Source organism: Staurois parvus, unplaced genomic scaffold (genome assembly GCF_062004578.1).
Source record: "Staurois parvus isolate SC_StPar_1 unplaced genomic scaffold, SC_StPar_1.0 ptg000694l, whole genome shotgun sequence".
NCBI classification, from domain to species: domain Eukaryota; kingdom Metazoa; phylum Chordata; class Amphibia; order Anura; family Ranidae; genus Staurois; species Staurois parvus.
In genome coordinates, this window is record NW_028318490.1 from 2,721,908 (window position 1) to 2,748,906 (window position 26,999).

Here is a 26,999-nt window from a genome sequence, read left to right on the forward strand (position 1 = left end):
CCCTGGCAGAATTTATGATTTCTTGGCCATTTTTCAGAGAATATGAATGATAACACAAAAGCTTTTCTTTCACTCATGATTAGTGTTTGCCTGAAGCCATTTATTATCTGTCAACTGTGTTTACTCTTTTTAAATCATAATGACAACAGAAACTACAAAAATGACCCTGATCAAAAGTTTACATACCCCAGTTCTTAATACCGTGTATTGCCCCCTTTAACATCAATGACAACTTGAAGTCTTTTGTGGTATTTGTGGATGAGGCTCTTTATCTTCTCAGATGGTAAACCTGCCCATTCTTCTTGGCAAAAAGCCTCCAGTTCCTGTAAATTCTTGGGCTGTCTTGCATGAACTGCACATTTTAGATCTCCCCAGAGTGGCTCAATGATATTGAGGTCAGGAGACTGAGATGGCCACTCCAGAACCTTCACTTTATTCTGCTGTAGGCAATGACAAGTCGACTTAGCCTTGTGTTTTGGATCATTGTCATGTTGGAATGTCCAAGTACGTCCCATGCGCAGTTTCCGGGCTCATGAATGCAAATTTTCCTCCAATATTTTTTGATGACATACTGCATTTATCTTTTTTGACATAATTTCCTGTGCCTTTGTAGCTCACACATCCCCAAATAATCAGCGATCCACCTCCGTGTTTCACAGTAGGAATGGTGTACCTTTCATCATAGGCCTTGTTGACTCCTCTCCAAATGTAGCGTTTATGGTTGTGGCCAAAAAGTTCAATTTTCGTCTCATCACTCCAAATGTCTTTGTGCCAAAAGGTTTGAGGCTTGTCTCTGTGCTGTTTGGCGTATTGTAAGTGGGATACTTTGTGGCATTTGCGTAGCAATGGCTTTCTTCTGGCGACTCAACCATGCAGCTCATCTTTCATCAAATGCCCCCTTATTGTGCATCTTGAAACAGCTGCACCACATGTTTTCAGAGAGTCCTGTATTTCACCTGAAGTTATTTATGGGTTTTTCTTTGCATCCCGAACAATTTTCCTGGCAGTTGTGGCTAAAATTTTAGTTGATCTACCTGACCGTGGTTTGGTTTCAACAGAGCCCTTCATTTTCCACTTCTGAATTAGAGTTTGAACACTGCTGATTGGCATTCTCAATTCCTTGGATATCTTTTTATATCCCTTTCCTGTTTTATACAGTTCAACTACCTTTTCCCACAGATCCTTTGACAATTCTTTTGCTTTCCCCATGACTCAGAATCCAGAAACGTCAGTACAGCACTGGATGAAAGATGCAAGGGTCTGTTGGGAGTCCAGAAACTCATACACACACTAATTACAAGCAAACAGATCAGAGGTGAGGATGGTTACCTTTAATAGCCATTCAAACCCATTTCTGTCAACTTTTGTGTAAGTTATCAGGTCAAAATCACCAGGGTATGTAAACTTTTGATCAGGGTCACTTGTGTAGTTTCTGTTGTCATTATGATTTAAAAAGAGTAAACACAGTTGATTGATAATAAATGGCTTTAGCCAAACACTAATCATGAGTGAAAGAAAAGCTTTTGTGTTATCATTTATATTCTCTGAAAAATGGGCAAGAAATCATAAATTCTGCCAGGGTATGTAAATTTATGAGCACAACTGTATTTACGTCAGCAGGCTAGTGAGAGAATATCTGCAGGCTTTCCTAATTACTAAACTTGGAGTGAGACTGAAATTTGGATTGGGTTTAGACTCTGCTAATTTCATCAAAGTACTGATAAGGGTGTTTGGCATGCAGTTAAATATTGTTGATTGTATACACTAATGCCCATGTCCTAAAGGTGGGGAGGGGGGCAGGTCACGTTATTTTCCCTAGCTCTGACATTTTGATAAGGAATGTGCAACTATGAGTCTGCGGGAAGCCTATTTTAGGAACAAATTTTCTTAGCTGGACATATTTTGATTCTTTCCCCATGGTGACTCTTGTCTACAGAGACTGATTTCCATCCTATGCGTGCGTACCATCTCACAGATGTATGGTGGTGGAGAAACCCCTCCACCATGGCATTTACATGTCACTCTGCATACCATATGACATTCTTTTAAACTTATCAGGCATATGTGGGAGACCCTATTCTTTCTAAGGCGATGAAGATTGAAGATATCCATCTTACAGCAGAGATTCTCCAAATATTCTCCAGTCCTACTCTAAGTGGCAGTGTAGGCGGTCCCCCGGGCAGGTTAGAGAGACTGTCCAAATATTAGATTTCTGATAAATGGGTGAAACCAATAATTAGTTTATCTGAATACTGGATCCTTAACCCTGATTCTGTCCTGACAGAAGTGGAATGGGATATGTTAATGGGTCAATATCAGATAACTGTAGGTAGGAAGAGATGAAAACCGTGGACTTGCTTAAAGAGAGCAGAGTTGGAAGCTTGTACAAACTGAAGATCCTTGGGCATACTGGTCTTTACAGGTAGCCCACACAGGTATTCTGCTTCTCTGTACTTCTACCATGAAAAAATACCCAGAAATATTTTAGCAGGGAGAAAAGAATGGTAGATTATTGGCTTGGTTAGCCAGAGAGCAGACAATCTCAGTCAGCATTCCCCAAGGTGCAAATTCCACTGACGATATCATGACAGTCCCCATAGAAATTAACACAAAATTTTCATCCTATTATCAAAGTCTGTATAACTTTAGGGCAACCTTCACTAATGATAAACTATTGACCGGTCTAGGTGAAGTGGATTTCCTGACCCTTACCCCCACCTACCAGGCTCATTTGGATGCCCTAAACACACTGGAGGATGTTCAAACTGCCATCTCTGCCCTCTAATTTGAAAAAAAAAAACAGGATGGATAGATTACTAGTAGATTTATTTAAAACCTACAGTACATAGAAGAATTAACCCTGAAATTCCTGATGATGCTACTTTCCTCATTTGATCAGGGTATCTCACCATGTCCATGATGGAATCAGTGGTGGTGGTGGTGATCTCTGGTAGGAACCCTGACCTGTGCTGGTCATACTGACCAATTTCATTATTAAATGTAAATGCCAAGCTGCTCACAAAGAGTCATCCAGTTGTCATCATTTTGGCTTTAGTTTATGCAGATCAGTCGGAGTTTATGACTGGCAAGGGCACAGACATCAACCTTAGATGACTGATCACCCATATTGACTTTGCTAAGTCCAGCAAGAAGGGAGGAGAATGGAAATACATTTGGACAGCTCTCAGAAAGTTTGGATTTGGCCCTAACTTTATCTCCTGGGTGCAAATGATTTATTCTGCCCTGACGGCCTGAGGACAGACCAACAATATACTCTCAACACCTTTACCATTGCATAAAGTTATAAGGCAAGGGAATCCCCTTTACTCTGGATTATTTGCATTGGCCTTGGGAATTCTGTCCATTCTATTTAGAGCATTGGAGCGAAGGAAAGGCACTGTGCTTGGTCCATTAGAAGAAAAATTGTCACTTTATGTGGATGAAACCCTTCTTTACCTTAGGGATAAAGCCCCTGCCCTGCATTCAGCCCTGAGGTTGATAGATGAATGTGGCTCCTTCTTGGGGAAGACAATCAATTGGGGTATACCACAAACCATTTCTCTATTATCAATATTATCGACAGGATCTGTCTCTCGCATTAAGAAGGATCTTCTTTGTTTTCTTGTTGTCAACTTGTGCAGTTATACTGCAGCATTGGAAATCTTAGGCAAGCCCTATGGTTGCTGAATGGGCTAAGGAATTATGTCATATCATGAGACTGGAAGATTTGATGGCCCAGTTACACAAAAGAACTAAAATTCATTTTGACAGCTGTTGTCCCTGGATGTTATGCATGGACTACAAAAGCTTTAGATTATACCTATAGTTTAGACACAGCCAACATAGGTATGATGTCATACACCCTGGATGAAGGTGACTGGTCATGTGCTCAGAATCCAGTGTATCCTTTCTCTGTGACTTCCTCTGCCTTATCTTTTTTTTTCCTCTTTCTTGTTTCCCCTCTATCCCTGAATGACTCATCCAACATTGAGTTAGGCATTTCTCATAATATTATCTGATGATCCATGGGTTTATATTGCTTTCTCATGAAGTAGGATGTGTGTGTCTTTTAAGTGCCAATCCATCATATATGCTGTGTGATGGTATAGACTTTGGAGGCATTGTAAATGTCATGTACTTCATATTATAACCTATGGACAGCAGATGAATTTTGTATTTCATCCTCACACACAATTCTGTACTTCTTTTGCCTCCTCTCTATCTAGATTAGAAAAATTTTAGAATTTTAACTAAAAAAATAAATTGGGATAAGACCCTACTGTTTCCATTTACCCCCTTGCAACAAGTTAAGATGAAGACCGTGCTTCACTGGATTGATGGGTTTAAATATTTAGGGATAAGGTTTGGTGGAGGCATCTCTGCTTAGTATGAAAATAACCTGTATTCCCTGCTTAAGCGATTGACTCTGAGAAATGCCTCTTGGAAATCTTTAATTTTGAGCCCAGTAGGCAGAGTTAACTTAATAACCATTGTCTTTTTTTTTTACCACAATGTATATACTTTTTTAGATAGATTATTTTTCTTATACCTAAAACCTTTTTAAACAAACTAGATACAATTGCTTTTGCATGGGCTGCCCACTGCCACCCACCCCCAGAATTGCCAAAGAGGCCCTGCAGCTTCCCCTATCTCAGGGAGTCCTGGCTCTTCCCAACTTCAAATTGAAATAATGGGCAGCTGTGCTGGGGATGGTGCACTGGTGGTTTTCACAGTCCGAAGACAATCCTATGGTGAATCTTAAAGCAGCCTATTTAGGATCGTATGCCATGCTACATAATCTAGTGTTTAGAGGCCGCCAATCCTAACCTAATACCACTGCCTCTGTGCAAAACCCTAACATTTACATCACTGAACAATACCAGATCCACAGCTCTTGGACAGTCAGGGGATGACTACCTCGAAGCATGCCATGTTGGGAGGGAAATTACTGGAATTCATTTAATTAAAAGTCAAGTTCATTTTACTCAATGGGATATTTTTCCAATTCCTGATAGTAAGACAAATGATCAGGGCAAAATTCTCAACCCCTTTAATCCTAGAATCAGATCCCATTGAAAGTTTTCTTACCTCTAGTGCAAACAGTACCTCTATATATGTGACTGTTGATTGCCCACAACCCAAGGTTTACACGGACTTTCCAGAAATGGAAGGGAGACATAATTGACCTAACCGATGATAACTGAAAGATTGCTGAAATCATGTTAGATAGCGATGTAGGCAAAAGACAGATTTATACAACTGAAGTTTCTACATAGAGTATACTATACTCTACATAGGCTCTCTGCCATCTACCAAACTAGCCTGCTATGTTCACGGTGCCAAACAGAATCAGGTACTGTTATCCATAATGTATGGATGTGTACCCTGCTTCTGCCTTTCTGGTCCAGAGTGGAAGACATCATTAATAGAAATAGTGGATTGACCCTAGGGAAGGATCCCCTGGTATTGCTCCTGGGGAATGTAGAGAGGGTTTTCTATGTGACTCTCTATGCAAGAATGGAGATCTTACTCAAGCAGAAACTTCTTACTCCTCCAACTTTAGGTGCTTGGCAGGAGACTGTCAATAAGATGATTCCTATATAGAAATTTGCTATGAAATTTGAATTACCCAAAACAATTCGACAAAATATGGGCTAGCTGAATTGATGGCCAGAATACCTTGATGAAAATACCTGTGCATTTTTAATCCTATCAGCAACAGATAGTGGCAAAATGGAATTGAAGGTGTTTAAATAATGAAGGGGTTTAGAACCATGTAGAATTAAGCAATGTTTCTATATAATGGTGTACGGATAGTGGCTTTGAGAAAGTGCTGTAGCTAGCACAAAATATCAGAATAGAATTTGTTCCTGCTGGTTATTTTGATAAAAGATTATTTTGCATCTCAGTGCTCCGTAGTCCTGTTGCTGATACAAGCCACAGATAATAGCTGACAAATCCCTTTGCAGGCATGCTGGGGACTGTATGCTAATAATTTACATTACTTTTGTCAAGTGTTATCATGGTGTATTTGCTTTCTTGTGTGAGTTGGCACCCCTCATGGCTGGAGGCCAGATAACTTCACCAGGCCCAGGATACATGTCAGTGACATCTGTCTGACTACAGAGACATTTTGAGATATACTGTATTGAGCGTGGATTCTCTCCACCAACTCTTTTACATGAATTACAGGATACACTTTACTTGTTCAGCTTGAAAGTATGGAGGGAATTCATGAGGCCTCACAAACGCTGGTGCAGACCTAGTCCATAGGAGGATTCTATTACACAGTGGGGCCTATTACAGAGATCCTGCCACTTAGAAGGGCGAACCATACAGTCAGCAGTTCACCCCTCCAACATAACCTCTGTCACAGGCCACCACTGTCTCCTCTCCAAACCTGGATGCTCCTCCTATTGTTTGTCTCGCTTTCCTTTATCCAAAGGTTAGCATGAAGGTTTACATACATTCCTGATTCCCGGTGAGCATACTCTCATATTCTAATCCTAAAGTAATTCAGACCAGGGGCGGACTGACCATTTGGAAACTCGGGCACTGCCCGAGGGCCCAGGGTCAGTAGGGGGCCCCATGAGATGCCCCTGGTACTTTTTTCATAGGCTTTTTTGAGTTTGGGCAAGGACACAGGGGCCCCATGATCCCCTATTGCCCGGGGGCCCTATGAGTTGTCAGTCCACCCCTGATTCAGACTCACTTAAGTAGTCATTTCTTTTACTGAAGATAGCAGTAGTCATACAGCATACAGCAGTTCACAAGACGGTACCATGTAACTATGACTTTGTCCACTTTCCCTTCCCTTACGTACTGTGCTAGGGCTGTGCTGTGGCATTCCATACCTTTCAAATAAACTTGTTTCTATGAATTGGCCAATAAAGTTTAGAGTCCAGTATCATGGTCCTGCTCTAGGGTTGCCTCAAGCTTGATCAGATGATTACATCTGTAGTGTATGGTCCCGCTCCCAATTCCTTCTTGACACGGCCTATATGTAGGTATGCAGGTTAAGAAGTTACGGACCTGAACAACAACGGCCTTGTATATAAATTGTGCATACTTGTAGATACAGGGAATTGCTAGCCTATTTGTTCACAAACAGGAGTAAGCAGCTGAGAGCGGTCATTTACCGGCAATTTAAACAGCCAACAGTATATATCGTAAAGAAGCACAACTTCACAGGTATGCTAAGGGTGTCCCCCAAGCATGTTATTTAACCATGAACTGTGAAAAAAGAAAAGATGGGAGAACACACCGGAAAGCCATCCAGTTTCAAATGTGATGGAAAAGGAAAGGCAAAGCTGAAGCCTTTCTGCACATGTGAAACTGGGCAGCTTATCCGTGCGCTTTTCCATCTTTCCTTGTTTTCACATTTGATGATCAGGCAAAATGAGCCCTAGTTATTAATCGCTAAACCCGCACCATAGACACCAATAAACTAAATGGTTCATCCCAAGCTGCAGCTATCACCACTCTGTTTGTGGATATATAAGTAAAATTAAATATATAATGAACCATAACCAAAGAATAAAAATAAACATTAAGGTAAAAAACTTAAATACGTAAAAATATACTTCCAATATATTTTTATATATATTTTTATTGGGGGCAGCACAGTGGCTAAATGGTTAGCACTTCCATCTGGCAGCACTAGGGCCATTGGTTTGAATCCCAACCACGGCACCACCTGCCTGGAGTTTACATGTTCTCTCTGTGCCTGTGTGGGTTTCCTCCCACACTCCAAAGAAATGCTGGTAGGTTAATTGGCTCCTGTATAAATTGGCCCTAGTATGTGTATGTATGAATGTGAGTTAGGTACCTGAGATTGTACGCCCCTTGAGGGTTAGGGACTAATGCAAATGTAAAATATATATGTAAAAGCACTGTGAAAATTGAAGGCGCTATATAGGTACCTGTGATTAATAAACACTTATTAATAATCATAAAGTGATTTATGACTGTGTTTATTATATTGGAAGTATATTTTTTATGTAATTTAGATTATACCTTTATTTTTATTTTTTGGTTATGGTTCTTTTGGTTATTGTTCACTATATATTTTATTTTACCTAGCGCAGTTGTCATTGTGCTATATAAGATGAGCCCATGGGGAGCTGCACCTGGCTGGGACTGAATCACTGGGTCAATCCAAGGGAGATGTTTAACTGGGTCTCATGTCATTTAACCACTTGCAGTCCAGGGCAATTTTTACATTTTTCACATCTATGTTAAAATCTGCAATTTTTGCTAAAAAATTACTTAGAACCCCAAATATTATATATTTTGTGAGAGCAAATGCCCTGGAGAATAAAGTGGTGGCTGTTGCAATTTTGTATGTCACATGATATTTGAGCAGCTGTTTATTAAATGCAAATTTTCAGGACAAAATACACTAAAAAGAATTGTTCACAAACACAATTTAATACCCATTTTTTGGTAAAATATGTTGTGTCAAGTAAATAAATACCAAACATGCCAAGGCTCAAAGACGCGTGCCTGTGAAATGACACCAAATTATGGTTACTATAAATTTTTCATAGGTGACTCTTTAAAACCCTTTGCAGGTTATCATTTGAGAGTTAACCAAGAATTGTGGCCCTAGGATTGTTGCTGTCCCTCTGGCATTTGCAGCAATACTTCACATGTGTGGTGCAATTGCTGTTTACATATGTATGCGGGCCCTACATGCATGTTTGCATGTATGCATGAGTGCTCAACCCTACTTATTCAACCGCCCTGCAACCTTCTGCAATGCATAAAGTTGTGGCACACTAGTGCAAGGTTCAAACGGTTAAAGCAAAAAAATTATTAGAAGTAATGCCGGCCATAGACGGTTCGAAAATCAGACGATTTTTCGGCCGAAAGAAAAATCGGCCGATTTTCGCACTGTTAGTGGGTTAATTGGTCAGCCGGTTTTAGGGTTTTTTGCACTTTCAAATTATCAGTCATGTTGGAAAATTTGCAGCCGATTTGGAAAAATGGCTGATTTTTCCGGCAATGATGGCCAAATCGGCTAATTGTTTTAACGATAAAAAATCTGCGCATGAGCCGTGACCTGCAAGGGACAGAAGTTTGGCTGTTATATGGGGTGAATTTTATGATTTAGTCGGACGATTTTTTAATCGGTGGTAAAGTTATCTTAACGAACAACCGATTTTTCGTTTATCGTTCAACATTGCCTATCTGCTGTCCACTGCAATGCATTTTTATAATCCAGTGCCAGAACAAGGTAATCTATCGCCCAGGACGAAGATGGCTAGGAGCCCCCCTTCCTTGAAATGTATGAGCATTAGCATGTCAGCAAACCTTTCCTCCCCCCAAAACAATTTAAGTACTAAACTGCATACTTACTCGCTAAGAATAAATTCCCCTTGCAAGCCAAAATTCTCACCAAACAAGAATTCCCCCTCTTCCTGTACAAATCCACAAATGCAATACCTCCCCCCTCCCCCCCTGGCTGAAATTCTCTCCTTCCTTAAATCCTCCATACTAGCACAAATCCTCTACCCCTCAAATTTCCCTTCTGAGTATAAATACTCTCCCCCTTGTCCAAATCCCTCCTCACAGCATAGATCCCACCAAATCCACCCAATTAGCACAATTCCCCCCCCCCTCCAATCCTTTTCCTATCACAAATCCCCCAAATCACCCCTCCTAGCATATCCCCCCATATTCATCCACCATCACAAATCTCCCCCCAAATCCCTTTTCCTAGCACAAATCCCCCAAATCACCCCTCCTAGCACATCCCCCCATAATCATCCACCAGCACAAACCCCCCCCCCCCCAAAAAAAAAATTTGCTTCCTAAAAAAATCTTACATCACTACTGCCCCCCAAAATGCCTTCTCCCAGTACAAACTTTCTCCCCCTCAATCCCCCCTCCTTGCACATAAATCCCCAAACAATCCAGCTAGCAACAATCTGCTTCTCCTCCCCTCTCGTAGCTCAAATACTCCCCCCAATACTTGTTACTCTGCCCACCCCATTGTGTCCCCAGTGCAGTGCTCCAATCTCTCAAACACACCGACCTCAGATGCAGCGTGGCAGATGTCTGTGCAGGGGCAGACTGACCATTTGGAAACTCGGGCACTGCCCGAGGGCCCGGGGTCAGTAGGGGGCCCCATGAGATGCCCCTGGTACCTTTTTCATAGGCTTTTTTGAGTTTGGGCAAGGACACAGGGGCCCCATGATTCCCTATTGCCCGGGGGCCCCATGAGTTATCAGTCCGCCCCTGTGTCTGTGAGATGTCTGCTCTCAGGCTCTCCCTCATCTTGATACATCAGAGTTGAGGAGGAGCATAGGGGAAGCTGACTTAACAGTTTTGACAGGCAGCTGGTGGGTACAGATGTTGTCTGCTGAAGGGCTATAGCATCGCAGCATAGGGGTCCCGCACTAGAGATGCCACTAGCTGTCAGATAGTTGCTGTACCATGTTTGCTTACCTGCAACCCTACCCATATTCTTTTCTGGGAGGTGATAGGGGTGGGTGAACAGACACTGTATGATCCAGGTGAGCTGCAGTGGCAGGAGGAGGAGCTGGAGGGGAGAAAGCACAACCTCCACCTCCTCCCAGCTCTCTTCTCTATAGATTTGGCTTGTCTCCTCCAGCATTAAGCTGACAAGAGTAGTGAAGCTGCCATCACTACTCTTGCCAGCTTGTAGGTAGGAACTCTCCATTCGTTGCCTCTCCACCTCACCTGATAACACCATGCCCAGAGAAGCTGTCCCTCCCCATCCACTCCTTGTCCTGACCCTGTTATAATCTATTTTTTTACAGCAAGGTGTCATCATATAATTTTAATTTCATTATCCCTATTACATGAGTAATACAATTAAATCATATGATGGCTGATCTTTGTTGTCTATGGCACATTGGTCACATTCAGGTTTTGGCTTCATATTGCCCATGTGGTCATTTTTGTGTCACATCCGCCTTCTCTAATTCCATCACGGCATCAGCATGTACTTTCTGTGACTCTGTTCTTATCAATGGAAAAACAATCAAAATGACACTTTAATCACAGTAAAAAAACAAATCTGATTCTTGTCTAAACTTCAGAATACGGAAAAAGAATGACGTATTCAATGGGCATTGTCCGGAACAGGAAGAAAGACTAGTCTCCAATGACACAGGCAGTTGGGATTTGTTGCTCATCATATTTTATTCCAAAACAAGTTAAATCTCCTCCCTGGATTGCAAGAGCCCATTTGTATATATCCAACAAAAGAAATTCCCTTTGGTTATCACAATTGTCCCTAAATAAATGACACAACAGGAAGTGGAAAATATGATGTTCTGTGTAATTCAGCCGGATTAACAGATTTCTGACCTATTTTCTTTTGTTCATGAAAGGTGTTCTCCTCTGATGTTTAAAAAGTTCGTACGTCAACATCTAAATCCTACTTGTATTCTGCGGATGATCATCATTTATTGTTTCATGGTTTACTCATAGGAGAATATACTTTGCCTTGTGGCAGATCAAATTTGATTCCACTGAAAACGTGTTGAGCCGCTGGGGTAAGGGACAAACAATCCACAATTATAGCATGTCAAAAATAGTTAAAATTTATTAAACCTTTAATCAGATCTTAATATTTCTACAGCATGCAGTGATTGGAAAGATGATTGCTTTCTCTAATTGAAACTTTGTTGAACACATTGATGACAGCAGTTTAAAAAAGTTGCAAATGTGACAAAAATCCTAACGTCATCAAAAAAAAAAAAGGAAGCACATCAGTCACAAATAAGATGATGTCAAACGGTAAAATAGAAATTCATATTATTTGGTTTTTCCTCAGTAATCAACAGTGGAAAACCTCAGCTTCTCCCTCCTCACTGGACAGATTGATAGCAGCAGGAGTCAATCAAATTCATTGACAAGGGAGCGGTGGGCCCAGCCGCACTATCTGTGTCAATGGACGCAGACAAGGTGGCTCAGGAGCAAGCCCACACTAGTGCCTGCATAGGAAGCAGCTTCCTATAGGGGCACTTGCCATAGAGGAGGAGCCAGGAGTTCTGACAGGGGGGCCACAAAAGAGGGAGATCAGGCTACTGAAAAACCATTGCACAGAGCAGGTATGTATAACATGTTTGTTATTTTAAAGAGAAAAAAATAAGCTTTAATGTTACTTTAAAGCTGAACTGCAAGTAGGTATAAAAAATAACAATCCAGACACTGATAGACTTAACCACTTGCCCTCCTCCAGAGGATTTACTCCCCCCCCCCCCCCCTCCTGACCAGGCCAACATTTTTTGATACGGCGCTGCATTATTTTTAACTGACAATTGCACGGTCATGCAACGCTGCACCCAAATGAAATTTATATCCTTTTTCCCACAAATGGAGCTTTCTTTTGGTGGTATTTGATCGCCTCTGCGGCTTTTATTTTTTGCGCTATGAACAAAAAAAGACCGACAATTTTGAAAAAAAAACAATATTTTTGACTTTTTGCTATTAAACATATCCAGTAAAAAAAATTTTAAAAATCAAATTTCGGCATAAATTTAGGCCAAAATGTATTTTGCTACATGTCTTTGCTAAAAAAAAATCCCAATATGTGTAAATTAATTGGTTTACGTGAAAGTTATAGTGTCTACAAATGGCGGTATATATACTGGAATTTTTTTCAAATTATTTTTTATACTAGTAATGGCGGCGATCAGCGACTTATAGCGGGACTGCAGGGGGCATTCTGACACTGGGGGGGGGAAACTGACTAACTGTCACTGACATCCCCGGTGACACTAATACAGTGATCATTGCTAATAAAAAGCACTGGCACTGTACTAATGGCACTGGGCAGGAAGGGGTTAACATCTGGGGCGATCAAAGGGTTAACTGTGTGCTGTGTGTGTTTTACTATGGAGGCATGCTGTTTTGTATTGCTCTTCTATGCATTACTTTAGAAATAGATGCGGCTCTGACCAAGTCGTAACCGCACCGATATGACCGCTGTAATAGCGGACAATAGGTTGTGCCTTGGCATACGATTTGCAAGTCGCATGGCATGCAAAGTACATGCCAAGTCGCACCCTATGTGACCGGGGTGTTCAGAAGCTAAATATCATTCAATGAATGAACAAGTAGTTCATGCTGCTCCTGCTTTAGTACAATATTCCTCATTTTACATTTACCCCTGGTTCATATATATGCAGCCGTGTGGGCCGCGTTTTGCACAGGTCACAAGAGCACATTCATTTGAATGGACTCCCGTGCCCGTGACACGCAGGGAAGAAGTCCCTGCACTTCTTTGGAACCTCAATTCCCAGTATGGTTGCGTTTTCCAGTGCGGGTGGTGTGCCATTATAACTAATGGCACTTGCCCACGGGTCCGCATTTCTATGTGCGGGTTGTGTGGCTGCACGGATTTTCGTGCGGATCCGCAGGGGCACCACCCGCACAGATGTGAACCTAGGGTTAGTCTAGAACACGGGTGACAAACTGGCGGCTCTCCAGCTGTTGCCAAACTACAAGTCCCATGAGGAATTGCAAGATTGACAGTTACAAGCATGACTCCTAAAGGTAGGGGCATGATGGGACTTGCTGGAGGGCTGTCAGTTTGACACCCCTGGTCTAGAGCATCCAGGGGCGGACTGACCATTTGGAAACTCGGGCACTGCCCGAGGGTCCAGGGTCAGTAGGGGGCCCCATGAGATGCCCCTGGTACCTTTTTCATAGGCTTTTTTGAGTTTGGGCAAGGACACAGGGGCCCCATGATCCCCTATTGCCCGGGGGCCCCATGAGTTGTCAGTCCGCCCCTGAGAGCATCAGTAGTAGTAATGCATCATACAGTACAAGGTTTTGTGGTACAGCGGTGATAAACAGAAGATCTTTCAATATTTGGGATCATTGGAAAGCCCCAAGGAAGGGATGGGTACTGTACAGGTGGGTGGTATTATGGAAAATCAGGTGTGGATGGGTGTGTCAGTACACAGTACATATAGGTGTATATACTCAATGTAGATGAAGGAAAGAGAGGATTGTACTGAATAACTGACGTTCAATATTACTCAGGTAAGATGCTGAAAAGCAGAACTTGCATGATCATATTCTCGTTTAGCAACAGGGTTATCATCTCTAGACAGATAGAAATAATCTTGGTTAGATACTCACATTTTATTATTTATTATATTTGATGACTCTTTAACTTTATAGAATATTATCCTGAAATATAAGTTTTATCAATAATACCCATTGGGGAATGTACAAAAACTGGAGCACACAGAATCTGGTGCAGCTGTGCATAGTAACCAATCAGCTACTAACTTCAGCTTGTTCAATTAAGCTTTAACAATAAAACCTGGAAGCTGATTGGTTACTATGCACAGCTGCACCAGATTCTGTGCACTCCAGTTTTAGTAAATCCACTTCACTTTTATTATTATTATAATACAGGATTTATATAGCGCCAACAGTTTTCTCAGAGCTTTACAATATAATGGGAGACAATACAGCAACAATACAGTTCAATACAAGAGGAATAGGAGGGCCCTGCTCCTTGGAGCTTACAATCTAGGAGACTTGAGTTGATTTACTAAGAGAATGCAAAATCTGGTGCAGACGTGCATGGTAACCAATCAGCTTCTAACTACAGCTTGTTCAATTAAACTTTGACAATAAAACCTGGAAGCTGATTGGTTACTATGCAGAGCTGCACTAGATTGTGTGCTCCAGTTTTCGTAAATCCACTTCACTTGAGCTGATTTACTAAGAGAATACAGAATCTGGTGCAGATGTGCATGGTAGCCAATCAGCTTCTAACTACAGCTTGTTCAATTACTCTTTGACAATAAAACCTGGAAGCTGATTGGTTACTTTTCGGAGCTGCCCCAGATTCGGTGTGCTCCAGTTGTACTCCATTGGGGTTCATTTACTAAAGAGCAGAGATAGTTTATTTAGTACATTTTCTTTACTAAGGCTGGGTTCACACCTCTGCAGGTTGCGTTTGAGCAGTTTCTGCATTGTGTTTTGTGTTTTTGCCACGTTTTTGATGCGTTTTGGGTTTTTTCATATTTTTTTTCCTGGTTGCTAGGCAAATTTAAAACAAAACACAAAATGCAGCAAAAACGCAGCAAAAACACAAACCATGCTTTTCTGCAGCATTTCCATTGAAGTCTATAGAAACAAAAACGCACAGTGGCTAAATGGTTAGCACTTCCACCTGGCAGTACTAGGGTCATTGGTTTGAATCCCAGCCACGGCTCCTCCTGCCTGGAGTTTGCATGTTCTCCCTGTGCCTGCATGGGTTTCCTCCAGGTGCTCCGGTTTCCTCCCACACTCCAAAGACATGCTGGTAGGTTAATTGGTTCCTGTCTAAATTGGCCCTAGTATGTATGAACGTCAGTTAAGGACCTTAGATTGTACACCCCTTGAGGGTTAGGGACTGATGTGAATGTACAATATATATGTAAAGCGCTGCGTAAAATTGACAGTGATATATAAGTACCTAAAATAAATAATTAAATAAACTTTTGAGTTAAAAATAATTCCTGACCCTTTCTAAAAAACTCACCAGGTGAAAACACACAAGTGGGCAGCACAGTGGCTAAATGGTTAACACTTCCGCCTGGCAGTACTAGGGTCGTTGGTTCGAATCCCAGCCATGGCACCACCTGCCTGGAGTTTGCATGTTCTCCCTGTGCCTGCGTGGGTTTCCTCCAGGTACTCTGGTTTCCTCCCACACTCCAAAGACATGCTGGTAGGTTAATTGAATCCTGTCTAAATTGGCCCTAGCATGTGTATGTATGAATGTAAGTTAGGGACCTTAGATTGTACACCCCTTGAGGGTTAGGGACTGATGTGAATGTATAATATATATGTAAAGCACTGCGTAAATTGACAGCGCTAAATAAGTACCTGAAATAAATAAATAAAAGTGTGAACATGTCCCATAGGAAATCGTGTTAAATGGACTGTACTGCGTTTCTGTAAAACGCTGCAGAAAACGCTTAGGTGTGAACTGAGGGTAAGTGAGAATGTTTTGCTGCTTTAGTAAATTAACCCTAATATGTGTTTTGTGGGTTTATAGTTTGCACACAGAGAAATAGCTCTAAGCCAGAATAAGTCACATTTTAGTCACATTTAGAGGTTGATTTACTAAACCTGGAGAGTACAAAATCTGTTGCAGTTCTGCATAGAAACCAATCAGCTTCCAGGTTTTATTATCAAAGCTTAACTGAACAAGCTGAAGATAGAAGCTGATTGGCTACCATGCAGGATTGCACCAGATTTTGCACTTTCCAGTTTTACTAAATCAACCCCTTAGTGACTAGTGTAGTAATAAATGATGACTGTAGTAAACTGTTTTTTTCTCCTCCAATACAGCCATCATGTACTTGACATTTGCCCCTGTCATCCTAATCTTTGCTGTACTCATCCCAAAGATTCAGAGTTATGATGCCGCTACGCCAGGATGCCACATTCACCGTAAGTGAGCATTGGAGTGTGATGGGGAATCTCAACATTATATACATATAGAGAATGAATGTAACTAGCAAACGTGCCAACAATTAGAAAGGTATTTGTTCCTTAGCTATTGAAGAATGGCATAATAAAGTCAAATTAGCTTGGCAAAATAACTATAAATGCTTAAACATTCAAAATAATTGCATGATTTTTAATATACGGTAATAAAATTATTTTCAGACTAAAGATAACTGCACAAATGTTCAAAATAATTGCATACAGGGGCGGACTGACCATTTGGAAACTTTGGAAACTGGGGCACTGCCCGAGGGCCCAGGGTCAGTAGGGGCCTCATGAGATGCCCCTGGTACCTTTTTCATAGGCTTTTTTGAGCTTGGGCAAGGACACAGGGGCCCCATGATCCCCTATTGCCCGGGGGCCCCAAGAGTTGTCAGTCTGCCTCTGATTGCATAATATCACGTTTTAATATTAGTAAAATTAGTTTGGCAAAATAAAAATAACTGCCAAAATATATAACATAATTGTACACATTTTGGGGCGGCACAGTGGTTAAGGCACTTCCACGTACCAGCACTACGGTCGTTAGTTGGAAATCCCAACCAGAACACTACCTGCCTGGAGTTTGCATGTCCTCCTTGTGCCTGCGTGGCTTTCCTCCAGGTACTCCGGTTTCCTCCCACACTCCAAAGACATGCTGATAGGTTAATCAGCTCCTGTCTAAATTGGCCCTAGTATGTACAGGGCTTTTCTATAGTGGGAACGTGGGAGGAACACAGTTTGCGGCACCTCAAGCACTGAATGTATGTAATGGCAAGGGGAGCTGGGGTGTGCACACAGGATCTTTATAGAAGATTTAGGGAACGGGGATACTCTCACTCTCAAATTAGAAAAGCTCGGAGACGGGCATATCAAACTGACCGTAAGGATTTATTATCTCCTAAATAGGAGGGCCTACTGATGCTGGCTGCTGGGGGATCTATTGTCACTGGAGGGGATTTATTTTTGCAGGAGGGTATATTGTTCCTGGGTGGGGGAGGGGTCTTATGTTGCTGGGGGTCAATTGTTGCTGAGAGGAATCAACTGTTGAGGAAGAGGTCTACTGCTACTGGGAGATCTGTTGTGGCTGCAGGGGGTCTAATGTTGCTGGGGTGGTATTTTGTTTGTGGTTTTCCATTGTTGTTGGAGAAGGGTCTAAAAGGGGTGGTACTGGGAAGAGAGTAGGGTTGAAACCAGGGGAGGACTGACCATTTGGAAACTCGGGCACTGCCCGAGGGCCCGGGGTCAGTAGGGGGCCCCATGAGATGCCCCTGGTACCTTTTTCATAGGCTTTTTTGAGTTTGGGCAAGGACATAGGGGCCCCATGATACCCTATTGCCCGGGGGCCCCATGAGTTGTCAGTCCGCCCCTGGTTGAAACCAAGGAAAGGTGCTCAGAGGTGTGTAGGGGGCGAAGACAAGGGAGGAGTTCCTACATCTATTCTATGTGTATGTGTGAACGTGAGTTAGGGACATTAGATTGTAAGCTCCTGGAGGGCAGGGACTGACATGAGTGTGCAATATATATGTAAATTGATGGAGCTATATAAGTACCGGTAATAAATAATTCATATGTATCAGTGGGTTGTGGGTTTAAATAAGTAAGTATAGTATATCAAAATGCAATAATATCCTTTTCTGCTCTTAGCTAGTCAGGTAAAAAAACAACAAAAAAAAGAAACACTGAGCATCCCCAGAATCATATAACTGCAAATGATCCAGAGGAAGTAAAAAAACCCACATTAAGGATAGTCCAAATTGCTCCAACAAAAAAAAAAGTCCTTCCTGTTTCTCAAAAACAATTGAATAACTCACTGGATCAACATTTTGTGTCTTTTTAATTCTTCACAATCTAACTCTGATCTTTTTTTTTTTTTTTTTACCATACAGCATTTAATGTTACAATAAGAAGTGATCGTAAAGGGACTTGCAGAGGGACTCAAGTTATAAATGCCTGCGTCGGTCATTGTGAATCCAGTGCATTCCCATCCAAATATTCCGTTTTAGTGGCCAGCGGATTCAAACACAACATAACATCAGTGTCACAGTGCTGCACCATCAGCAAAATGCAGAAAGTAAGTACCTGTAACAATCAATGAAATATTTATTAACATGCACTGATGGTGGGGAGAATTCTTAACAATAATATCAACAGTTTGCTAGAAATCTAAATTATTTCAAAGAACAGTAAAAAACACAACAAAAAACCACATGCATCAAATATATAGAGGGAGATTTACTAAAACTGGAGCCCAGAGAATCTTAGCATAGTAACCAATCAGCTATGAGGTGTTACCCCTGGTTCACATATTGCGTGTGCACGAGAGCCCATTCATTTGGATGGACTCCCGTGTCCCGGAACAAGCAGGGAGGAAGTCCCTGCACTTCTTCTGAAAACACAGCCCACAAGGGAACCTTGGTTCCCAGCACGAATGCGTTTTCCAGTGCGGGCAACGTGCCATTAGAACTAATGGCACCTGCCCGTGGGTCCGCATTACTCTGTGCGGGTGGTGCGGCTGCATGGATTTTCGCGTGGATCCGCAGCCATACCACGCGCACAGTTGTGAACCTGGCCTTATTGTCAAAGCTCCATTGAGCAAGCTGAATTTAGAAGCTGATTGGGTACTATGAACAGCTGCACCAGATTTCCTGGGCTCCAGTTTTAGTAAGGACTCTTTCACAGGGGCGTTCTGTATGTCCATTTTTCTGTCCATTTACGGATGAAAAATGAACACCCATGTATTTCTATGGACTAGCGGATGTAAACAGATGATCATCCGTTTACATCCGGTAATGTCTGCATCCGTTAACATCTGTTTTTTTTAACAGAAAAAAACCCTATTTTTCGTCCGTAAAAAAAAAAAAAAACAGAACGGTAGGGACGAAAAACAGATGTAAACTGATGAAAAACTGATAAAAAATGGAAGTAAATTGATAAAAAAAACTGATGTAAACTGATGATAAACTGATAAAAAAATGAAGTAAACTGATGAAAAAAACTGATGTAAACTGATGAAAAACTGATAAAAAAACAGAAGTAAATTGAGGAAAAAAAACTGATGTAAACTGATGAAAAACTGATGTAAACTGATGAAAAACTGATAAAAAACGGAAGTAAACTGATGAAAAAAACGGACGTAAATTGATGCAAAACTGATGTAAACTGATGAAAAACTGATGAGAAAGGGATGTAAATCAATGAAAAAAACTGATGTAAACTGATGAAAAACTGATGAAAAAACTGATGTAAACTGATGAAAACGCATCCGTTGTTTCTGTGAAAAAATGTGACTGAACTGATGAAAATAATGGAACTCCTGTGTGAAAGGACCCTAAATCTTCCCAATAAAATTGCCCGGTTTTCAGCCTACACACATTTTATGAATGCTTCCTAATATTTTTTCTTTTTGTGTATTTATCTGTTTTCCCTTTTTTACTGTGCAAATGATTCCAAAAAAAGTTAATACTATAGGATGACAACAATCCTGGATGTTCTTCCCTCTGCTGACAATAGTAAACCTCTTTAACCCTAGGTCCACACCTAAGCGTTTTCTGCAGCGCTCTGCATTTTTCAGAAATGCAGTACAGTCCATTTAACATGATTTCCTATGGGACAAGTTCACATCTGTGCATTTTCACATGAGTTTTTTGGAAAGGTTCAGGGACTTTTTTTAATGCAAAAAGTTGCGTTTTTTTGGTTCTATAGACTTCCATGGAAACGCTGCAGAAAAGCATGTAGTGCAGTTTTGCTGCATTTTGTGTTTTGTTTTAAATCTGCCTAGCAATAAAGAAAAGAAAATATGAAAAAAACCCAAAACACATCAAAAACGCAAAACACAATGCAGAAACTGCTCAAACGCAACCTGCATAGGTGTGAACCTAGCCTTAGTAAGGGAAATGTACACTTTGCTAAATAAACTACCTCTGCTCCTTCAGTAAATGAACCCCAATGGAGTACAACTAGAGCACACCGAATCTGGGGAAGCTCTGAAAAGTAACCGTTTTTGTTTTCTATAGACGTCAATGGAAACGCTGCAGAAAAGCATGTCGTGCATTTTTGCCACGTTTTTGATACGTTTTGCATTATATATATACCTAGCAACAAGAGGAAAAAAAAAAAAAAACACATAAAAAACGCAGCAAAAACACAGGTGCAAAAACGCAAAACAAAAACGCAGAGTAGAAACTATATTACACCAATAAAGTAAATGGGAATCTCAGACATGCATTTAAAGTGCACTAAAGCACAAGACCAACTTTAAAAATGTAACACAATATGTAACAAACTTTAAATATGTAACAAACTTAATATGTGCTACTAATATTCCCAGTTACTTTTAACTACTATTTTTTTGCAATGTTTACTCCTGGCCCCATTTATTTATTTTTTTCATTTTGCTGATTCCACTAAGCCCATGTTCACATTTATGTGGCCATACGAGCCGCGTTTTGTGTGGGCACGAGAGCCCATTCATTTGAATGGACTCCCATGCCCCGGGACACGCAGGGAAGAAGTCCCTGCATTTCTTTGGAAACCATAGCCCGTGCAGGAACCGAGGTTCTCAGTACGGTTCCAATTTCCAGTGCAGGCAGCTTGCCATTAGAATTAATGGCACCCACTCACGGGTCTGCATTCTTCTCTGCGGGTGTTGTGGCTGCATGGATTTTTTGTGCCGATCCGCAGTGGCACCACCCGCACAGATGTGAACCTAGCCTTACACACTGTTTTTTTGATGGCTGACAAAATGACTGTTAAGAACATCCCAGTTTAACTGTGTATGCTGGGTTTACCTGGTCTGCTGTAAGGTTCACACCTAAGCGTTTTCCACAGCGTTTTGTGTTTTGTAGAAATGCAATACAGCCCATTTAACACGATTTCCTATGGGACATGTTCACATTTCGTGCGTTTTTTTGGAAAGGGTCAGGGACTTTTTTGAATGCAAAAATTTGCGTTTTTGGTTCTATAGCCCACATGGAAGAAAAATATATTTGAAATATATTCTAAAAATATTCTTCCCAAATATATTGCCATATATTTGAAATGCTACAATTTTGGCCTTATTCAATATATTTCAATATATATATATATATATATATATATATACTGCATGTTGAAATAGATTTTTTTTTATATATTATTCAGATTATTGTAACATATAAAAAAGTCATTTTACCATATATTTGTAAATGCATTCCAAAAATTTATATTTGTATTTTTAAAGACATACAGTATATTTGAAATGTATTTTTAAAAATATTTTTCATATATTTTGTAATTAAAATGCATTTCAACATGCAGTATATATATATATATATATATATATATATATATATATTTATTTATTTTTTTAATATATTGAATATGGCCAAAATTGTAGCATTTCAAATATATGGCAATATGTTTGAGAAGAATATTTCAAATATATTTTTCTGCCATATGGAAGACTTCAATGGAAATGCTATAGAAAAGCATTTAGTGTATTTTTTATGCATTTTTTATGCGTTTCAAATCTGCCTAGCAACAAGAAACATAGAAATAAATTAAAAGAAAAAAAACGTGGAAAAACACAAGTGCAAAAACGCAAAACGCAATGCAGAAAACGGCAACCTGCATAGGTGTGAACCCTAGTAAGGTTTTTATAAAAATTTGCATTGATTGAAAATACTGCATTTGACCACTAGATGGCACTAAAAGTCATAGAGATTTCCTATGATACTTGGCACCATTGAGTAACCAAATGCAGTATTTTCTGTTTTATGGTCCTTAACCACTTGCCCTCCTGAAGATTTACCCCCCTTCCTGACCAGGCCAGGGGCGGACTGACAACTCATGGGGCCCCGGGCAATAGGGGATCATGGGGCCCCTGTGTCCTTGCGCACACTCAAAGTACACCCAAAAAAGCCTATAAAAGGTACCAGGGCATTTCATGGGGCCCCCTACTGACCCAGGGCCCTCGGGCAGTGCCTGAGTGCTCGAATGGTCAGTCCGCCCCTGGACCAGGCCATTTTTTGCACTGTGTTACTTTGACAATTGTGCGGACATGCAACGCTGCACCCAAATTAAGTTTTTGTCCTTTTTTCCTACGCATTGAGCTTTCTTTTGATTGTCTGTGCATTTTAAATTTTTTTGCTCTATAAAAAAAAAGACCCACAATTTTGAGAAAAAAAACTATATTTTTTACTTTTTGCTATTAAACATGTCCAGTAAAAAAATCAAATTTCGTCATAAATTTATGTCAAAATGTATTCTGCTGCATGTCTTTGCTAAAAAATAATCCCAATACGTGTAAATTAATTGGTTTACATGAAAGTTATAGCGTCTACAAATGGCGGAATATATACTGGGATTTTTTTTATTTTTACTAGTAATGGCGGCAATCAGGGAATTATAGCGGGACTGCAGCGAGCATTCTGACACTGGAGGGAACAGACTTGGTGTAACTGACATCCCCAGTGACACCAATACAGTGATCAGTGCAAATAAAAAGCACTGACACTGTACTAATGGCAGTGGTCAGGAAGAGATTAACATGTGGGGCGATCTAAGGGTTAACTGTGTGCTGTGTTCATGTATTTCACTGTAAGCACACTGCTTTGGATGGCTGTGCTGTGAAAGAACCAGTTTTGTGCCGGGAGGATCAGCAGGTCAGGGGAGTATTGTGAAGCAGGAAACTCCGGATGGCTGCATTTCTGAAAACACACTTTATTAGAAACAAAGAGACCAAATGACAGGTGGCTGACAGATGGAGCAGGGAACAAACAGGTAAATGTGTTTCACGCTTCTAAAAGTGCTTAATCATGGGGTAATGATTAAGCGCTGTCAGAAGTGTGAAAGGTGTAGCCGTGTGAGAGATTTCTCCCCGTACTATCTGTCAGAAGGAGGGAGGCGATGGGCAGCTGCTGCGGCTATGGGAACATGTTACATGTTCCACCCTAAAAGCGGGTGGAACATGTAACATGTTCCCAAAGGTGAGCTTACCCTTTAAGGGCAGGTTTGCCACATGTAACATATGTGGAGTATGATGCAGCGTTCAGAACTGCCAAATAACTTAGTGATGGAAATAATGTGGACTAACGTGGCCCCCCAAAAATTATAGAAACTTTCAGGAAACCTGGACTTCCTATCTAAAGCAGAGTTCCAACTGAAAAAAAAAAAAGTCAGCAGCTACAAAAACTGTAGCTGCTGACTTTTAAAATACAGCCACTTACCTGTCCCTCGGTCCAGTGGTGTCCTCACCACCGATGGTTTCACCGGCTGTCTTCTCACCCTGGCACTGGCATCTTCAGTGTGGGCACCTGGCTGTGACAGCTGGCGGCGTCACAGCCGGGTGCCCACTGTGCATGCATGAGAAGCGCTGCGCTTTGTGAATGGCCCTGTAGTCTTCTGGGACCTGTCACGTGTCCCAGAAGACTACAGGGAGGAGGACAACTTACGCTTCTGATCGCCTAGGCAAATGCATCGGAAGTGGGAGCGGATACCTGTCAAATTCGGGTACCTGCTCCCCCCCTCGCTCCCCAAAGGTACCAATTCTTGATGGGGAGCGGGGTACAAAGTATTAAATCGGAACTTCCCCTTTTGGGTGGAACTCCGCTTTAAGTTTAGAGAAGCGCTGCGCTTTGTGAATGGCCCTGTAGGCTTCTGGGACCTGTCACGTGTCCCAGAAGACTACGGGGAGGAGGACAACTTCCGCTTCCGATCGCCTAGGTGATCACAGCGGAAGTGGGAGCAGGTACCTGTCAGATTCGGGTACCCACTACCCAAACGTGCCAATCCTTAATGGTGAGCGCGGGACAAAGCATTAAAGCGGAACTTCCCCTTTAGGGTGGAACTCCGTTTTAAGTTCAGTTTTATTTAGCAGGCCATTGCTATACTTGGGTTTGACAGCTGAGTATACATGCCTACATTTGCCAGCATATTTGAGCAGCAACTTTAACTTAGCTACGCTGCTGGCCTATTGACACAGCAAGTACTGAAGTTATAGACATCCATGAAACTATCCAATTCAGGAGTTCAGGATTGGCAGCCTCCAGCCTCCATATTTCTCTCATTACCTTTAAAGTTGAGCTGCAGGGAAACAGATAAATACATGAAATACATAAACAGTATATGAACTCTTTAACTTAATAAACTGCTTGCAATTTTGTCTAGTCTTGTGATCTTGCAACTCCTTCCAGACAAAAGAGCCAGGCATTTGACCTCCTTGCAGCTAAGCAATACAGCATTTTCCAGGATCTACCCCAGTCTGTTATTGGACAGTAACCCCCCGGTTCACATATGCGTCCATGTTGGCTGCATTTTGCATGGGCACGAGAGCCCATTCATTTGAATGGACTCCCGTGATACGCAGGGAAGTACTCCCTACACTTCTTCTGAAAACAAAGCCCGTACAGGAACCTCGGTTCCCAGTACAGTTGTGTTTTCCAGTGCAGGCGGTGTGCCATTAGAATTAATGGCACCCACCCGTGGGTCTGCATTCCTCTGTGCGGGTAGTGCAGCTGCACAGATTTTCGTGTGGATCCACAGCTGCACCACCCGCACAGATGTGAACCTAGCCTGAAGTAGAAGCAGGACACTAACGAAGTGCTCTCTATCTCAGGAAGCATGTTGAAAGGCAGCACAATGCTAACACACCCTGAGGAAGTGTGGCACCATCGTATTGTAAAGGATAGAAATGGATGGAATTATATTTAAATTTAGCATTGACCAACCCTTTGTAAGACCTTGTCAGGAAGATCCTTGTTGTCCTATTTCATTAAAGTACTTCTTAAAGCGGAGCTCCACCAAAAAGGGGAAGTTCCGCTTTAAGGACTGCTCCACCGCTCCCCATTAAAGATTGGCACCTTTGGGGAGCGGGTACTTGAATTTGACAGGTACCCGCTCCCACTTCCAGTTCGATCGCCTAGGCGATCGGAAACGGAAGGTGTCCTCCCTCCCTCCCTCCCTGTAGTCTTCTGGGACACGTGACAGGTAACAGAAGACTACAGGACCATTCACGAAGCGCAGCACTACTTACGCATGCGCAGTAAGGCTATCACAGCTGAGTGCCCACACTGAAGATGCCGGCCTCCTGAAATATTGGATGGCCGGTGAAACGAGCTGCGGGGGACACAGCACGGGACCGAGGGACAAGTAAGTGGCTGTTTTTTAACCTCCTCGGCGGTATGATTCTTTCCGATTTTTTGTGCTGAAAGCGGTACCATTTTTTTGCATGGAAATATGTAGTTTTTTATTGTAGGCTGTAATTTTTAGGAATAACTCACTGAAATCTGTACGAACAAGAGTCTAGTAAACATTCCAGATATGATAAAACTTGAAACACAAAATCATAAATTATAATTTAATAAATAATCATAAAAAATAATAATATAATAATAAATTTAATTCAATAATATAATCAAACCAAAAACACTAAAATTTGAAATACAGAGGCAAATTCGCACATCGCTGAGCAAAGTCGAAAATCGTTTTCAGTGTCTGATGATGAATTTCCCCACAAATCATTATCACTCAATTCTGCAAGTGGTTCTGATTTACTATTGCTGTTCTAAAACCGCTTTTGACGTAAAGGGACGCTTTTTGGACGCCATGGACTTTTCTAAGTTTCCAGGCAGAAAGAACAGTCAAAATGCAGGCAGGGCACCAGGACAAAGCAGTAGGGACAAAATGTATGTGAAATGCATTGAAACAGCAATGACAGCAAAAATGACATTTTTTAAAAATTTCAAATTTCCCGCGGGTTCCGGCGCCCGTACGTCCCGACGTCACAGGGACCTGAACACGGAAGCCGGTTGCCGGCATCGGTCAGAGGAGATGGCCGGGAACGCTGCAGGGGACACATCGCGGGAGCAAAGGTAAGTGCTGCAGGGACCCCCTGAGCAACGCCGCAGGGTAAGCTCGAGTGTAGCTCGGGGTTACCGCTCTTGGTATTGAAATTTTACCCCGAGCTACACCTGGGAAAACCGCTAAGGAGGTTAAAAGTCAGCAGCTTCAGTTTTTGTAACTCCGCTTTAAGTTGTGCACTTTAAAAATACACTTTTTTTGTTCTTATACTATGATTAATTGTGGGTTTGCACAAGTGCTCTGTAGGAACTGAACTTAGGTTCAGTTCCTTCAAGAATCCTACTTGCGTGCAGTTCTATTCTCATTGTATCTGTGTGGTTTTCCTTCCAGTGATCCTGTTTCCTCCCCAAAACCAACAAAACTTGCTGATAGGATATTTGGTTTCCAGTCAAATTGATTCTGGTGTGTCTTTCTATGTGTGTATGACTGATATGGGAATACCACTATGGAAGTTGTTTTGGAATGAAAGGACTAATCATGTAAATGATGATCATGATATGTAAATTGTTGCATATACAGTTGACGTTATATATATATGAATGAAATAGCATAACATATGTAAATGTGATCCTGCTCTTTTCCAGGTGAAGGTTCGTCTGTTTTGTGGGGCATCTCGCTGGGAGGAAATAGAAATTGGTTCTGCAGAGACATGCCAATGTGACATGTGTCGTCTGGCCCGATATTAA

General features: G+C 41.5%; 1 protein-coding gene across 1 annotated transcript; it reads left to right on the plus strand.

Moving 5' to 3' along the window:
• The first annotated feature begins 16,340 nt into the window (after positions 1–16,340).
• On the plus strand, positions 16,341–26,999 carry GPHA2 (glycoprotein hormone subunit alpha 2). The gene is made up of 3 exons (XM_089652768.1): positions 16,341–16,437; positions 18,363–18,547; positions 26,898–26,999. Exons 1-3 carry the CDS (start codon positions 16,341–16,343, stop codon positions 26,997–26,999), a joined length of 384 nt encoding a protein of 127 aa, XP_089508894.1.